Raw genomic sequence first — 17612 nt, forward strand, 5'->3', positions numbered from 1 at the left:
TTACTCTAGCTGCCCCCTCTGCTGCGGATGCAGATGCACTCAATTCAATTTATCTCCGCTGCTGCAATGTGAGGGGAAAAGGGAGGGAAGGGACAGGTACAGCGAAGTAGAGGGGCGGAACAAAAAGGGGAAAATGTAAGGGGATGAGAGGTGTGGGGTGGTGCACAGCAGGTTGACAGATTCAAGTCTGCCTCCACTCTTTTTCTTGCCTTGAAGGACATAGGAACCCTGTGTAGCTCAGCTCAGCACACCACGACATGGCTTGGATCTCTTTCTCTGCCTCAGGCTCCAGTAGAGATGAGTACATCTTAACCAGGTCTAATACGCGAGAGCTGGTGCTTGAGCTACTGCCGCTAAGGATAGAGTAAGTCAAGACAGAGGCAGCCCTCTGATCTCCACCAGCTGTGCAGTTTGAACATATTTCAATCTTAGACTCTGTGGGCCCTATTTTAACGATCTTAAACTATTTTAAAGCAAGTAGCTTTGTGGGCGGATCTCGGGTGCTGTTGCTATTATACCGGCGGGATAAATGAGTCTTGCACCCGACGCAAATCTTAAATGGGTTGGTCTGAAGTAGCTAGGTGTGGTTTGGGCGTAACGTGAAAATAACCAATCAGAGAGTCATCTCACATTCCCTTTAAGAGCAGGCACGCTTGTTCCATGGCGGATTGCTATTATGACGGCGGATTTACCTGGCACACGCCAGCGGGAGCTGTCCCAGATGCGGCAAAGTAATAAATGCCCGTCTTGGCCGGGTGGCGATGTTGCCTCTCGGGCGCATCTCCTCAAGTCTGGAGAGGATTGCTGCAGCCATGGAGCGTGGGCCTCCAAATGCACCACCTGCACCTGTTGTGCCCCTTCCTCCTCCCCCCACTCCATCTCCATCCACCAGACATGGGGGACTCGAGTCACATGACTTGACTCGAGTTAGACTCGAGTCGCAAATTTTACGACTTGAGACTTGCTTGATTAACATTCATAAAAGACTCGACTTGACTTTGACTTTATATTCATGACTTGAGACTTGACTTAGACTTGAGTCAAATGACTTGAAATGACTCGATTTTCTGTTTAATAAATATATTTTCCCCTTCTGATATTGAGGAGGAGTTCATTTTACGATTTTAGTGCTATTGCATGCGCAGGAACCGTTGATATGATGACGCGGCGCGCGGCGGCAGACCGTCAGTAAACAACACTGGCTATGGCTAGTAGGCTAACTTAACGTCATGGATCCCTCTCATGGGCGCCGATACCGTGGGTGCTCGAGCTCCGGAGCACCCACGGAAAGTACTGACCGCCCACGAGTGCCAGACTGCCAGTTCATTTTTACGTGAATCTAAAATTAAACACTGGCTGCAGTTGTGGAGCGTCTGTCATAGTGTGATTGGTTATGTCGGTGGCATTGATTCTGAATTTTCCACGAAGCTGATCGCGGTTACGTGCCAGTTAAACTTTTCATCTCCAATCCTGTCTGTATTTGTGAGAAGTTGCGCTGTCCTGGCTTTATTATGGCGTGTGTGTTCGTGTCGGCCGCTGTTCGTTTCCTAAGGTTCTGAAATGCAAACACTTTATTTGTAAAGGGTGTGCGCGTGTGAGCACCCACGGAGGAAAACATAAATCTGCACAGAAAATAATAAAGTTTGGCTATAAGGATTACACATCTGACCAGGCAAAGAGAAAACATATGGCAGTTTGCAAGGTCTGTAGTACTTATTTCCGACGTCGAATTTCATCAGACACTTCAAATCGGGAGAGATTCGGGTTCCAGTCCCCATATTCAGCTGAACCACTATTTGGACATTTGTGATGGACAGAACTCCCTTCAGTTTTTGGCCATGAATAAGCACACCCTCCCCTCTTTGTTGAGCGAATAAAACTAGGCACACATACACACACACACAACACAAACTGCTCTCTCTCTCTCTCTCTCTCTCTCTCTCTCTCATAAACACACACACACACATGCAGACGTAGGTATGTGAATAAAGCTAGGCACACATACAACGCACTCTGCACTCTCACACACACGCACATTCACTCACCAATATTAATAACTTTTCACTCTCTCTTTCTCAAACACGCACACATTCACTCACAAATACACTGTCAAATATCAACATATACTTTCCATTCCATGTGATAAGCAAAGGTGGTGGGATTCAGCTACTCCTAAAGAATATGTTTTGTTCTTTAAGAGAAGGAAAGGTTAAAGGATGTGTTTCTGTCTCATAAAAGTGAGGCATGTTTGAAGAATATTATTTGACTTAGGAACCATTATACTTTAATTGTTTGAAGGAATTTCATGATTGAATGTCATGTTTGAGGCATATTGAACAATGCTGATTTATTGTTGGCCTAATATCAGTTTTAGGCTGTGATTTTTTTTATCTGTGTTAATTTAAGCTCTTCAATGTATGTGGACACAATGTCTTTTGTGTAAAAAATGCAAATAAAAGTCCAGCAGTTCATAATCACTGTCTTTAGCTTGTTTAAAAATGGAAACTTTTGTATGACTTGACTTGTGACTTGCTTGACCAAAGCTATGACTTGACTTGACTTGCTTGATTGTCACAAAAAATGACTTGGACTTGCTTGAGACTTGAAGGTTAAGATTTGAGACTTGCTTGCAACTTGCCCATGTGTGACTTACTCCCATCTCTGCCATCCACCCACTGCATCAGGAGCGCATCGTGCATTGCCACTCCCGGACCAGATTCCGCCGGAGTGTCCAATCCCACCGTAGTTTAACATCACGTCTCCTTAAGTCCTCTAATATTTCCTCATTTATGTCATCAACACATCCATGATTCATGGAAATGTTGTGTAAATCACAACAAGCCACAAAGAATGCTGTGACTTTTTGAGGACTGTACTGTAAAGTTCCTCCTGATCTATCCAAACACCTGAAGCGCATTTTCAGTAATATTTTTCTTTGTAATTATGTATGGTTTGCAAAAATGGTAACTGCTGCATCTGTGTAGATGATAGTGTATGCGCGTTGTGTACACGCCAGGGGCGATTCTAGGATCTGACCTTTGGGGGTGCTCAGCCCCTAATAAAAAGTTGATAGCAGTTAAGCTAGGGGGGTTTGGGGGCATGCTCCCGTAATTTTTTTTTTTTTTTTTTTTTTAAACCCTTAAATCATGACTTCTTGTGAGTTTTGGGGAAAGAAATAGACAGATTGAGACATGCAATTATGACAAACTATCAACAGATTTAAGGCATCTGCTGTGAAAAAAGATGGAAACTACAAAGCATGATTATTGCAGCACACATACCCAAGGGTGTTGGACTGGGGGGGGGGAAGGGGACTGAGTGCCCAGGGCCCTCATGTGAGGAGGGCCCAAAAATATGCTAGAATTCATAGCTTTGGCTGCAGGGAGGGGCCCAAAGAAAATGCCTTTCACAGGGCCCAGAATTTGGAGCTACACCCCTGCACATACCTTAAATGGTAAAATAAGCCTTAACATATTTTTAGACAAGATTATTCATGTTTTTTTCTGCTGTTGATTTTCAACTTTTTCATCTAATCTAATAATGCCTCTGAACCAGATGGGGAAAACACAACATCTCTTTTTCTTAAGAGCCTAGTCCTCCATGAAATGCATATGTAAATATAATGTGAATGGAATGTTTTAAGTGTTTTTGCCCGTATAATATATGTCCACTTTCTCACCTGGTTCTTCCAGGTCCCTCTCTTTGTCCACTCTCTCTCCATCCTTCTCTCTCTCTCCCCATCCTCCTCTCTCCCTCTATCTCCTTCCCTCCGTCCTATCACTGACAATCACATACAAAACATTTTGTAATCAACTAGAAAATAATCTTCAAATAAAAGAGAAAATAAAACACAGTAGTCCTACTATATACATGTCTTATAGGCTACCTAGCCATTTTCTCACCTTGTTCATCTTGCTCTCTCTGCCCTTCTCCCTCTCTATTCTCCTCGCTCCTTTGTGCTGTCAACCAGAAGGCAAATGTAATCAACTAATCAACAGAGAATGCATTGTGTAGGCTACCAAAGTAGAGCTGATGAAGGTCCTGCTACTCCCGAAAACATGTCTTTTCGCTTTTTTCTTTTATTTGAGCCGCTTGGGTTTTTTTTTTCATTTTGGCGTTTAGACCATTGACATAACAGAAAGGTTTAGACCGTTTAGACTCGTCTTTCTCCGTCTCCGTGTACTTCCCATTTCTCCTGTCACCGTTTGTTTATCTTTGGCGGCGCACTGTGGGACGGACTAGTCCATTTCATTGTGAAAGTAGGGGGTGCTGACCTCTCTCAGCAAGCAGGGCGCCTGCAGCTGCTGGGGGCGTTGATCTGCCAATTCCCCACACAGTGAAATGATAGAAAACAGAAAAACGCTTCGCAGCACAGAGGATTATTTATATATTTTTTTAAGTTAAGTGGCTGCCCGGTTCGCCCGTGCCACAAACCGCCACTACTTTGAGCACTAAACGATCTCACATTATCACAATAAGGACTTTATTTTCAGGGGTGCTGAGATGATATTTAGGGGTGCTTCAGCACCCCTAAAAATAGCCTAGCGACGCCTATGGTACACGCTACATTATGGCCAAGCATGCGCCCCTAAAATAGCATCTGAATAACGCGCTACTGACTTTAGACTAGCGCCACTGACTTTAGACCTGGTTTTTCCTGGTCAGTGGCGGAATTGTTTTCTGAAACTGCAAAATAGCACCAGGTAACGTTTGCGCCGCAACACGCCTCCTCTTCTCACTGAACCGCACCCGAGAGCGCAAATACATTCCCTAATTTACCGACGTGCATCTGCGGAGGGAAAAGTCCGCTGTGCGTCGGGTGCAAAATAGGAATTATAAATGCGTTGGTGTACAAAGGCAATTGCATGTGTGTGTGTGTGTGTGTGTGTGTGTGTGTGTGTGTATATGTGTGTGTTGTGTGAGCGAGAGAGAGACAGACAGAGAGAGACGGTATTAGAGGAGAGTCAGTAGTTGTCTGTGTTACAGCTGTGTAATTGCAAACAAATGCAAATAATTGCAGCAAGTTTTACATCGTAAGAGGTGGCAGTTTTAATCAGATGTAAAGGTGCTCCAGATGGCCTCCTAAAACAAGGTGTTCTGGTGTTTTACATAAATTGTGCAAATTGAGTTTTCCCATTAATCATTTTAAATGTGTCTCTTTATCAAGGCCAGGATTTACTTTAATAGGGGCTCATGGCAAAATTGTGCTGGAAAATTCATAAAACACCAGTGAAATTTAGAATCTTTGTGGCAAATGCCCCTGATATTAGTCAATAAAAGACAACATGACAAAGGGTCAGTTGGGGACAAAGAGTAGAATGGAAAACTTCTATTTGTCAGCAGGGGAAAAGAAATGGTAGGAGTATAAATTCAGTATTTATTTGCCAGTATGCAATGCAGCTGTATTATTTCACAGTTAAATAAAATTATCCCTGAAAAGTTGCACAGCATCTCTGAGGATCAGATCAAGGGACGTTAGAGCCTGCTGGAAAACGACTTCTTCTCTTCCCTGGTTCTTAATGTAGTGTTTTATTTTATTCAGTGTTTTATCTTTTGTTATCCATATTCCGCTAACAAAATACAAAAGCTCATCAGGACTGAGCGTTCCAGTTTCATTTTGTTGTTAGTATTATACTGCTGTAGATAATGTGTGTTTGAGTTTTGATGTGCACTAGCATGTGTAGTTCATGTTTCCAGCCACTGGAGCTGCAGCATGTCAGACCACATTAACTTCGGAGGATTATCCATTAAACACGGTTTCTCTTTCACCTTGTTTATGTGCCATCTTCTTTTTCCCCCATTTCTGCTCACTTCATTGTGGAGACTGAAGGTGCTTTGTGCTTTCCGAGCAGGGAATTTAGACTTTGGAATCAAATGCCTGGAAGCCCAAATTAAAAGTGTGAATTCAGTATCGTCTTTTCTATCACTTCCTAAAGCAACCATTTGCATTCTTGCTTCATTTTTTTTATGTTCAGTCCTCCCTAGGGTAGCTCCTTCTTTTAAGTTGTTAGTGATGCTCTATGTTCAGCGCCAGTGTTGGGCAAGTTACTTCCAAAGTGTAATACCTTGTAGATTACTAGTTATTGTCATTTGAGAGTAATTAGTTATATTACAATATTACTGTCTCTGAATTGTAATGCTTTACACTACTTTTGCATTACCTTTGAGTTACTTTCACCTAAATAACAGCAGAAGTTTAACTTGGCAGGTAGCTTGTGAATTTCACCACTGGATCAATAAAGTCTTCTCTTTATCCACTTTAATACATCATAGATTATTCATAATATCATTTATAATTAATATGAATATGCAAAGTAACTAAAGCTATAAAAAATAGAGAAGTAAAACGTACAATAGGCAAGTAGGAGAAAATGAAAATACTCAATTAAAAGTACCTTACAGTTGTATTGAAGTACGGCATAGTTACTTTCCAAGGCTAATAAAATGCAATGATATTCACGTGAAGCAAGCCTAAACATTAATTCCCCCATATCTGTCAGCAGCTCGGACACACAGCTGTCCGTACTGACGTGCCGTCACCTGTTGGGACACAGATGTTGTCCATACCGTCTCCGGTTATGGCACTGACCACGGGAACCATGTAAATCTTGTTTGTTTTTTTTAAGTGTTTTGATGCAGGAAACTGTTATATAAAGTGTAATTACAGCAACATACCCTCTTGCTAAGTGGATCAGTTTATAAACAGCTTTGTCTCCTTCGGTTTATTGCACACAAAGCTGTCTCTCTTATGAGTTAAATGCCCTCAATGCTGCAGACAGATCTGGAGGTCAGAGAAGCTATGCATTTTCAAAAGAAACATATTGTCTGCTAGCAAAAGACTCAAGTCACTTTTATTAGAATTCTTCTCTATACATTTTCAGTTAATTTACTCGCATTCAGATAAATACCAATCACAAATGATACATTTAATTAAATGCATTTCTTTTGAAGTAAAATGATGTCTGGCCTACGATGAATGGGTTTGATACTGAATATACAGTTTCAGCCTTGTGTAAGACCAACATGGGCATGCATATACTATGTTAATACTAACTGACTTGGTGTTTTTTTTCTCTGAGACTCACACACACTGACACAGTCATTTCCAGCGGGGATGTAACAGTGGTGAAGACTGTGTCAGCTGCACGAAACGGCTGTTGATTTAAATTTGGTGGACTAGGGTGAAGCTGGGCAGCGTTGCTTACAAGACATACATATAAGACATACATCTTTTGGCAAATCCCCCCTTAATACCTCTCAGGACTTTTTTCTTTGCATCTTGACTGAGATTCTCTCAAAACCTTGGAGGAAATCTTAAGCTAGTTAAAGACAAGGCTTAAACTACCTTCTCCTGAGTGTATACAAAACATGTAAGTGTTACACATATTGGAGGCATTTTGTGGCACCAGTCAAAGCGCGGCATATTGAATTGTAACCAATAACTTTGCATGAGATCAAATAAGAAATTAATGCAATCCTACTGAATCATCAGCAATCTGCTCAAAGTTATCTTCCCTGGGCTGAATCTCCGTCAACATATTGAAATGCATATTGAATTTGTCGAAGCAGCGACTCACATCACTAGTCTACACACACCGGCATCCTTTGTGTGTCTCTAGTTCTCTTTGTTTGGTCTCTCAGAGACGTACAGCAGTCCCCTTTCCTCTTTTGTTTTTCTCAGTTTGCACTTTGCAGGCTGGAGATGGGGAATAGATCAAAAGCAGAATGGATGAGCTGTTTTGCAAGATCCCCCAGTCTTAACGGATTTCAAGGCTGGGTGAGACTATGGGTTGCTTGGGTGTGTGTGCGTGTGTGTGTCTGTGTGTGTGCACGGTTGCGCACGTGTGGGTGCGCGTGGTTGTGCACGTGTGGGTGTGTGCGTGGTTATATGATATGTACATGCAAATTTATGGGTATGTGCATGAGTGCCTCTGTGCCTGTGTGCCTGCAAGTTTGCCTCTGTGTTTCTGTTTTTATCAGTCTGCACAGTGCAGAGTCCTTGAAACCCCACCAAGACTCTTGATATAATGAAGCTACAGAACAACCATAAATGCAGTGTAACCTTAAAGGTATTGTTTTTTTTGTTCTTTCTTCTGGATAAAGACGGTTCATACTCTTCTCAACACTTTGTTCTACCAGCCATATTGTTAGATTGTTTAAAAGACTCCCATTTCATATCACATTCATTGTTATCGTTTTATTATTATTTTAGAACTTAACAAGTGTCAACAAAAAACTTATATTTGATCTGCCGTAGCACACTGTACAGTCTTTTACGTTAGCTTGGCTCAAACGTATGCATAGGAGTAATAGTAACGAAAAACAACATGTCTATAGACAAATTAAAAAGATATAAAAGAGAATAAACAAAACTTCGAAAATTTGGTCAAGCAAAAAGTAATTCTTCTAGCTGAGCCCACTCACAGCCTCCCCACATATGATCTGATCTTCATGAATGCAGTTTTGGCTGTCTTACATGATGATGTGACAACATCTAAAGCAGCTAAACAAATGACTGTGTAGAGATGGACACCACTACACTGTCTGCACAGTAATTATTTTACCTGCTGTAGATGTTGTCACATCATCATGTCAGACAGCCATGACCCCTAATGTTGTAGCAATTCATATCACTCACTGTATCTTCAAACTGCACTCTCAGATGAGTGGAGAGCTGGAATAGAGTTGTCAAGTCACAAATCATAAATTCACCTCAAGGGGTTTTACAATCTGTACAGCATACAACACCATTTATCCTCTTGAAATCTCGATTCGGATAAAAAAAAAAAAAAAAAACGATTAGGATTGGCCGGAGGGGATGCGTGTTGGGATTGGAACACACCCCTAAAGCTCTTGCTCTGTCCCCAGTGTTTAGAGAATTTCTCCACTAACATGGTCGCTAGAGATGAAGACATTTGGACAGTCTGTACAGTCAGTAGTGCACAGGCTGAGCAGGGACTGTGACTGCGAGGGCTTCCATTGTTGCTTTCTACTCTACAGGGGATGCAGCGCTCGGAGAACATGCGCGCTGCTTTGAAGATCTGCTCTGACAGCTGAAGACCTTCTCCTCAACCCAGAGCTTGAGTCTCATTTCAGGCATTGAACAAGCAGTGCCATTATTCACAATAATGCCAAATAATGTGTGCTGACTAGCTTTGGAATAAATTACCAGATCGCAAATGACATGATTTATTTGTGTGTGTGCGTCTGTGTGTGTTTGTTCAGAAGTAACGAACACAGCACAGTTTAAATTTTTATGGAACAACAGTTTCCACTTCAGCATATTTTCCTCCAGCTGAGATGGCATAACGTTGCTATAAGAGCAATAAAAGTCCATCCCCAGAGGCCTTTTTTTTTTTTTTTTTTTTTTGCTTCATTATTTTGCTTCTGCAATGGACCTTTTTCACAGCAGAAATTTTGACTTGTCATAGTAGGAAAAGCACAGCTGAAATTGATAACTTTAACGATGGCTCAATTCCATCAAGTGTCCCAGTGAGCTATTCTAGTGAGTCAGCATGCACAATACCAGGGCCTGTCCTAAGTGGAATGCAGCCATCATTAATGGTTTTGAATACACGTGTGCTTTTCCTACGATGACATGTCAACATGTCTGCCGTGAAAAAGGTCTATACACATGGCCACAAACAGACACGCACACATGCAAGCATACAGAGAGGAAAACACACACACACACACATTTCTGTCTCGACTCAGACTCATTTGCACCGGCGTGACACCTGAATGCTTTAGCCTTGGTGTAAGTGGGCTGTATGACATTATGCTTGATAATGGTAGCTATGCTTCTCTCATAGATGATGGATGCGTCTGTCACAGTGCAGTTCCGCCACACCCTATTGGATACGGCATTTCTCTGACAGGAAAATCAGCCAATCCTGACGCTTCAATGAACAGCCTCCGTAATCTTTTCCTCGTGCTGTAATTCCAGGTTGCAGAATGAACCCTGGGTAATCCCTCACAGGGTGCGTCGTTCCACTTGTTGTCACTTTCCCCGTCTGTCTCTCTCTTTTTCCACGCTCTCTCGCTCTTTCTCTTTATTTTGCACTTGCATAAACTCTCTCTCTCTCTTTCTCTCTCTGTCTGTCTTTTCTGTCTCTCACTTGCTGTCTCTTTCTCTTGTTCTCTCCGCCTGATGTTCTGGCTCCCTAGCTGGCTGCTCCTCATACTTTCTCATTGATTTTTTTTTTTTCGTTCGCCAGCCTCACCGCACCTACTCATTAAGTGATTGACATTCCCCAGCATCTTTCTCTTTCTCTCAGTCAGTCCTTTTGCTCCTTTCCTATTCCCCTCTCTCTTATTATACCTTATTCGTACTCCTGCCTCCGCCTCAGTAAAATAAACAGAGCACAGTACTCATCAACAGTCTGAACTTTGTCTGTATGTGTTTCCTAGATTCAGTGGTTGTACTGCACATAGTTTATTGTTGTATTGCAATTGCAGTGTGAATACCAAATTAATGGCACTGCAAATGAGAAACATCAAGTTATTGTGTACCAACACAGTCTGGTATTTGGCAATATACAGCTTCCACTGTCCATGATACAAGCTTATACGTCTATTAGATTCTTGGGTTGTGCTTCATGTATAATTAGGTTTGACACTTTAGAGTTTGCATTCTGTGCTCCAAGGGAAATGACACGTAAGATTACTGATGTTCCTTTTCTGACCATTAAATTAATGGCAACCATGTTGCGCAATCAATTTAATTAGTTAGTGTTGGTGTCTCTCCAACTTTTAAACACTCTGTTGTCATTTTTTCATCCTATTTCTGCTATTAAAACTTTGCTAATAAAAAGTGTAATTCATTGCGTAAAGTCTTACAACGAATAATTACAGCATTAAAGGTTTTCAGTCTATTTGATAAATGTCACGGTGTGTTTGCTCCCGAGCGTGCTTTCCTGCTAACATTAGCTGATATATACATCTTCCTTCCTGTTAGTCGGGGTGACTCACAGACAGAACAGCTCTATTTTCTCCCCCTCCCAGCTTAGAAAGAGTTGACGGCAAGGCCACCAAAGGGCCAGATCCTCCCCCGCCAGCACATGCTTCTTCTCCCTTCCTGCTCACATCCCCCTCATCTCCCTTCTTCCTAGCTCTTTCCACCTCCTATTCCAGGGTAGGACTCACAGTGCCACCCCCTCCCATTACTCTGTCAGTCCCCCCTATGCTCAGACCTCTGGTGACACCTGCTGAGCCCAGCCAAGCCATAGATTCACACCTCCCAACACCTCCACAGGCACTGACAACTGATTGTGTACGCTGATTGCTGAACACCATATTTCCCAGGTACCTTTTTGGTCGTGCCACAGTATTGTCACATTTTCTCCCTTTCTGTTACTTGAGGCCGTCATCAGCAGAGTGTGGAGTGTGTTGTTAAGGGGATTTGGGTAGCTATAGTCTATTTGTGTGAGCAAGGTGCTGTTTCTCCCAACAAGTAGACCAGAGGAAATGGGAGGCAAGATCCTTTTGATGATATACTCTCAAAGGAAATCTTTGATTCCGGGAGCTGTCTCTTCCTTTTTTTTATATCTCACATCAGAATTAATCAAGGAGAGTTGTTAAATGGCTTCCACATGTAGGCACTGATCAACATGAATGGGTTCTAATCTCTTGAGAATTTTGACAATTTAGCCTTGAAACAAACTAAGACTAAGATTGGAGAGCTTTGTTTACTGTAGTTTTTTTTCTTCATATCCGACTTCAATCACTGATCCTCTAACAGTCTGTCCTCTCCCGTCTCTAACCATCATTAATACTGCTAAAACCCCTTTCTAGCGTGGCCGGGTTAGCTCAGTTGGTAGAGCAAGCGCACATATATAGAGGTTTACTCCTCGACGCATCGGCCGTGGGTTCAACTCTGAACTGTGGCCTTTTGCTGCATATCGTTCCCCTTCTCTCTCCCCTTTCATGTCTTTGTCTGTCCTGTGGAATTAAAGGCCTAAAATGCTCACACAAAAAAAAATATTTAAAACCCCTTTCTAGCATGTAATCGGATAACTCATTCAAGTGACACGGTTTAAATCCCACCAACAATGTATCAAGGCTAAATTAGATGCCATACTTTCTCATTTATTCCTCCTATATAATATTCATAATAGAGGGAGGTTGATTATTATAAGGGATATTATTTCTCTACAGTATTCTAGACAGGGGTGGCAATGTTTACATAATGAGGTAGATTACAGAGTTTGCATGTAAATGACAAAAAAAAGAGTGTTTTGAAATGTCATCATTTCTCACTGAGCCTCACAGGTTGTTATAGGTTAGCATATTTCATGTAAGGCTGAAATTGCTGCCTTTTTCAAACTTGTTTCCATATCAGTGAGACACGCTGTAATATTAGCAGGAACACAATGGGCAGGAATTTAAACAGGAGAAAAGTTACACAAACTAATCAAAAGAAACATTTTGCATATTTTCTTGATCTTGCTTTATCTCGAGGTAATCTTCTGTGCCAACACATGAAGCAACTGCTAAGTTTGTTATTGCCATTGAAATTGCGTGCTTGTGTGGCAGCTGCATAAATGAAATTATAGCTTATGAAGCCACCATCATAAGGAAAGTAAAATTGTTTTGCTGATAGTTCTGCATGTGTTTTGCCACCAGAGTCACATACAGTAGCTCTTACATTATAATTGCTGGCAAAAAAAAGAAGTCAAAGCTCTGTTGTCATGTCACAACTAACAAGTTTTACTGAACATCTTTGCATTTTTCACTGTACTGTATCCAGTACTTACACAGATTTTAGTGAGCTTCAGGGTTGCAGAATTTTTCCAACCATTAGAGGAGCCATCTAAATTCCGCAAGGTCAGAGCATACAAATCGCCAAGGTTCTTTCTCTTTCAATGGCATTATGGTAAAGTGGAGGTGAGTGAGAGGAATGTGTACCTGAAAGTAGCAAGATGCAAAGTAGATATTTCGAAATGCTCGTGTCTGCAGAGTCGTCATGGTGTTGGGGATTGACAAACTTGGGTCAAGTATAATAAATGAAGAAACAGGAGATGGTAGAGACAGATTGAATGGGGATGGGAGGAAAGATGAGGTGGAGGTGTGAATCCCCACTCGAGCTGTAATGGAAATGAGAATGTGGCTCTGCGCCACAGGATTTGCCGGTAATTGGTTTAATGAATGCATTCTGTTGCCTCTGATTGAACACATGCCCTGTGTTTGCTACTCAAGGAGCCACACACACATGTTGTCTTTCTCGCTAACTCTCAGTATCTCCTTGTCTCATAACATGGTGATCTGTCCACTGCTTTCTCTCTGTCTTACGCTGTCTTTTGTGCAGGTCATACTGATTGTCCTTCCAAGAAGAGGGAGGCAATTAAGTTCCATATTGTTTCTATCGGTCTTTTCCAGCTGATGACTGATGCGTGTGTGTGTGTGTGTGTGTGTGTGTGTGTGTGTGTGTGTGTGTGTGTGTGTGTGTGTGTTTGTGTGTGTGTGTGTGCTCTCTTTACAGATTGGCCTGTGGCACTCTGAAGATGGACTGTCCATGGAGAGAAAGCTTCGATCAATTAATGTGACCGACACCCTCTTCAACAGTACTCTTACCATCACGACAATATTAGTAAGTACCACTGTATGCACGCTGATACGCACACATCAACAGTAGACCGTGTCATTGTATTAGCTTAACTCCTCGGCTGATCTACGTGTGGCTGACATTCTGTGGTTGACAGACAATTACCATATCAAAAACCCATTTTGTATTTTCAGATCCAAACTCAGTTCCTCTCGGGATCAGAGGAACTGCTGCTGCGTGATTGTTTTGCCCTGAGTACTTCAGATGTGGCTACATCACAGTGCATCAGCAGGAGCTAATAATTCCCCATGTCAGACATTCTCAGCCTCTGTTGTAAATATAGATCCTGTGAGTGCTAGTTCTTACTGCCATCACTCAGCTACCTGTTACAAGGGATGCAGTTTTTAAGCAATTTCCTTAATCACCTGCCATGTTAATGATCACTGATCTATGAATCCTTAAAATCTTATAAAATACAAACAGTTGACTTTTAAACACAATTAAAAAAACACAAGTGAATTATTTAAACAAGATTTTCTTAAAAGGAAACACAATTGCTGCTCCTTCTCTGCCTGTCGTTGTTTAACAAGTGGCCAACAAAATTCAAATGAGTAAGCATAATAACTCAGCATAATTTAATGGCTATATTGAAGGACAAATTTGATGACACTAAACACGCAGGGCATCTTAAACATCTCATTAATAAAAAGGGCTATAGAGGTTCAATATGCTTCAATCAAAACTAGTTTGTACAATGTTTTTCCCGGGCACGTCTTAAAATAAAATGTTTAGGGCTGCTCTAAAGGCCACATTTAAAAGTGGGGCAAAAAGCCTACTGTCACAGTCTCCTCCTGACTGCCTCCCACTGCCTTCCCAATCTCGCTCCACGAATTCTGTTCTTTGTGCATGTTTTTTGTAGTCTCAAAGTATTGAATTGTGAATACAGCATGGGGATAACAGTGGACCCTTTCAGGCAAAGGCATTCATGACGTTATCACTCAGTTCTTCATGCCAAAAAAGTTGCAAGTAGTTGTGCAAAGAATCACAGAGCTTAAGAGAGAAATTCAAATATGGCATATTTTTATGGGGTGCCGTTTGTAAAGCGGCTCCCTCTGAAAATAACAGCAACATTTTGTCACATTTAGCTTCAAACAATGTTTAAAAAACTGGTATGAATTTTTGAGGGTCACTTTTTAGCACATTTAGAACAATATTTGTCGACTTAGAGATATTTTAAATAGTTAAATCTAAACATTAAATGTTACACCTAAATGTTAAATTTAAATATAAATCTAAATATTAAATCTAAATGTTAAATCTAAATCTAAATCTAAATGTTAAATCTAAATATTAAATCTTAATCTAAATCTAAATGTTAAATCTAAATCTAAATGTTAAATCTAAATATTAAATCTAAATCTATATCTAAATGTTAATTCTAAAATATTAAATATAAATCTAAATGTTAAATCTAAATATTAAATCTAAATCTAAATGTTAAATCTAAATATGAAATCTAAATCTAAATGTTAAATCTAAATGTTAAATCTAAATCTAAATCTAAATGTTGAATCTAAATGTTTCGAGTGAAACTAAATATTTAGCTAATATGCAAATTCAAAATACCGGTAATCGTAAGTACCAAAATAAAAGCTCGAGGAGGTCAGTGTGTGTTTATAGTGTCAAATAATGAATAACAAAACATCTCATCCAGGGAAATGGACTCTTGGACATGGATTATCGTGATAATAACTACCTAAATAATAAACACGTTTGGAGAAATAGGATTAGGGGTTAGAAGAGTATTTACATTACCATCTCACAAGTTTGAGAACATGTGCCTTGGTTGTAGTCTAAAACTTTGCTTTCCTTGGTCTTTTAACAGGTTATGTTTTGAGGCGGTTGCTGTCGCTGTTGAAAAAGTTTGAATAGCCGCCAGGGACGGCTCTGCCGATGTTCTCGGCTAACGCCGATTCGTTGGACATTTTCGCAGCGTGACCATGGCCAACATTACCGTACCTGGTCAGGCTCTTGCTGGCCTTCATCCAAGCGAACATGACAGATCAGTCAAAGTGAGCCCCCTCGTGGCTGGCTATAGTGGCTACAGGTCATAAGTCTCGCCCCCTTCATAAAAGTGACACTAAAAACTCAAAGTACTCTTCAAATACAGTTTCTCCAAACGTGTTTATTATTTAGGTAGTTATTATCACGATAATCCATGTCCAAGAGTCCATTTCTCCGGATGAGATGTTTTGTTATTCATTATTTGACACTATAAACACACACTGACCTCCTCGAGCTTTTATTTTGGTACTTCCGGTTACAGGTATTTTGAATTTACATATTAGCTAAATATTTAGTTTCACCCGAAACATTTAGATTCAACATGTATATTTAGATTTAGATTTAACATTTATATTTAACATTTAGATTTAGATTTAGATTTAATATTTAGATTTAACATTTAGATTTAGATTTAGATTTAATATTTTAGAATTAACATTTAGATATAGATTTAGATTTAATATTTAGATTTAACATTTAGATTTAGATTTAACATTTAGATTTAGATTAAGATTTAATATTTAGATTTAACATTTAGATTTAGATTTAGATTTAACATTTAGATTTAATATTTAGATTTATATTTAAATTTAACATTTAGGTGTAACATTTAATGTTTAGATTTAACTATTTAAAATATCTCTAAGTTGACAAATATTGTTCTAAATGTGCTAAAAAGTGACCCTTAAAAATTCATACCAGTTTTTTAAACATTGTTTGAAGCTAAATGTGACAAAATGTTGCTGTTATTTTCAGAGGGAGCCGCTTTACAAACGGCACCCCATATATTTTCTCATCTGTGGACACTATTTGCTGCATAATGTGGCCGTGCTTGTCGGATGTCACGTTCAGAAAAAAAATATATGCAGCCCTCGAACACCAGAAAGGTGCGGGGGAGGAGGATTCAGATGCTGGTTGATGACCTGACAGCACTTTGTTTAATGCATATGGACCCTTATAGTCTCTACATGCCTACAGATATATTTTATTCATTAACATATTAACATGATCAGTGGTCATAAGCTGTTCACTGTGACTCCTTCTTGATGAAAATGTTGAAGAAAAATAATTTAGGCCCGGAATTTAACAGCAGTCACACACAGCCCACGTATACTGTAACTTTTGTTCTGTTTACTTTTATGATGGCCATTCTCATGTCTCAATTATGTCTCATGAGTTGTTTCAATTTCTGGGTTGATACCATTTGTTACAGAGATTTGGTGCAAAATATAACCATTTTTGACCCATTAAGAATTGATACAGATTGTTAGAAATTCCTCATAAATACCACATTAGGACACCAAGACCTTGAGGAACACCTTAGAAAATCCATGCTGTGTTTTGGTATCAAAAACATTTGACATTTGGAGATTTCATACATTACATTTGAAGAATTGCATTTTTTGGCGATTCGATGGTGAGCACTTATGTTCTGGAAACTGCTCAGAAACCCCTTTATTGTCAATATACATATGAAAGCCATACATACCTCTGAATGCCCTATAGGTCTCAAGGTTGTGGTTGTAAAGTTTCATGAGGCTGTGATTATCCTTGAGGTCACAACAGGTCATTTTATACAGTGAGGTCAATTTTCAAAAAATGGATTAACTACAATGAAATAGCTACTATGGGGACTAACATCACACATAAATGCAAATGGGCTCATTGAATCCACCAGAGTCTTAGCTTTCCAGTCATACCCAATTCATGCAATTCCAAGACTGTTTTGGGACCCCAGTATGCAGAAATATTCCAATACACCATTTTAGAGTAGACGAAAATAACACATTTATACTACATAAAAAAACTGCATGTTTTTTACCCAAACTGCATGTGTTTAGCATAAATAGGGAGACTCCTATCATTTATAATTTTCTATGATTATGACAATAGCTTCATTTTAGAGCCCGCTACAGCCTGCTAAAGACAGTAACGTCAGCCAAAATCGCCGGCTGTCCCGGGGGTCTCTAACAGTTAACACTGGTCCGACACTCCGGGCCAATCA

At 40.2% G+C, this 17612-nt stretch overlaps 1 protein-coding gene across 1 annotated transcript in view; it reads left to right on the plus strand.

The window, feature by feature from the left end:
* grik4 (glutamate receptor, ionotropic, kainate 4) overlaps positions 1–17612 on the plus strand; it is a 327233-nt gene that overhangs the window by 277107 nt on the left and 32514 nt on the right. Inside the window, exon 14 of the mRNA XM_028573124.1 lies at positions 13481–13588. Within this exon, the coding sequence (XP_028428925.1) occupies positions 13481–13588 (108 nt within the window). The remainder of the gene's footprint in view (positions 1–13480; positions 13589–17612) is intronic.

The sequence above is a fragment of the Perca flavescens genome, chromosome 3, assembly GCF_004354835.1.
Source record: "Perca flavescens isolate YP-PL-M2 chromosome 3, PFLA_1.0, whole genome shotgun sequence".
NCBI lineage: Eukaryota > Metazoa > Chordata > Actinopteri > Perciformes > Percidae > Perca > Perca flavescens.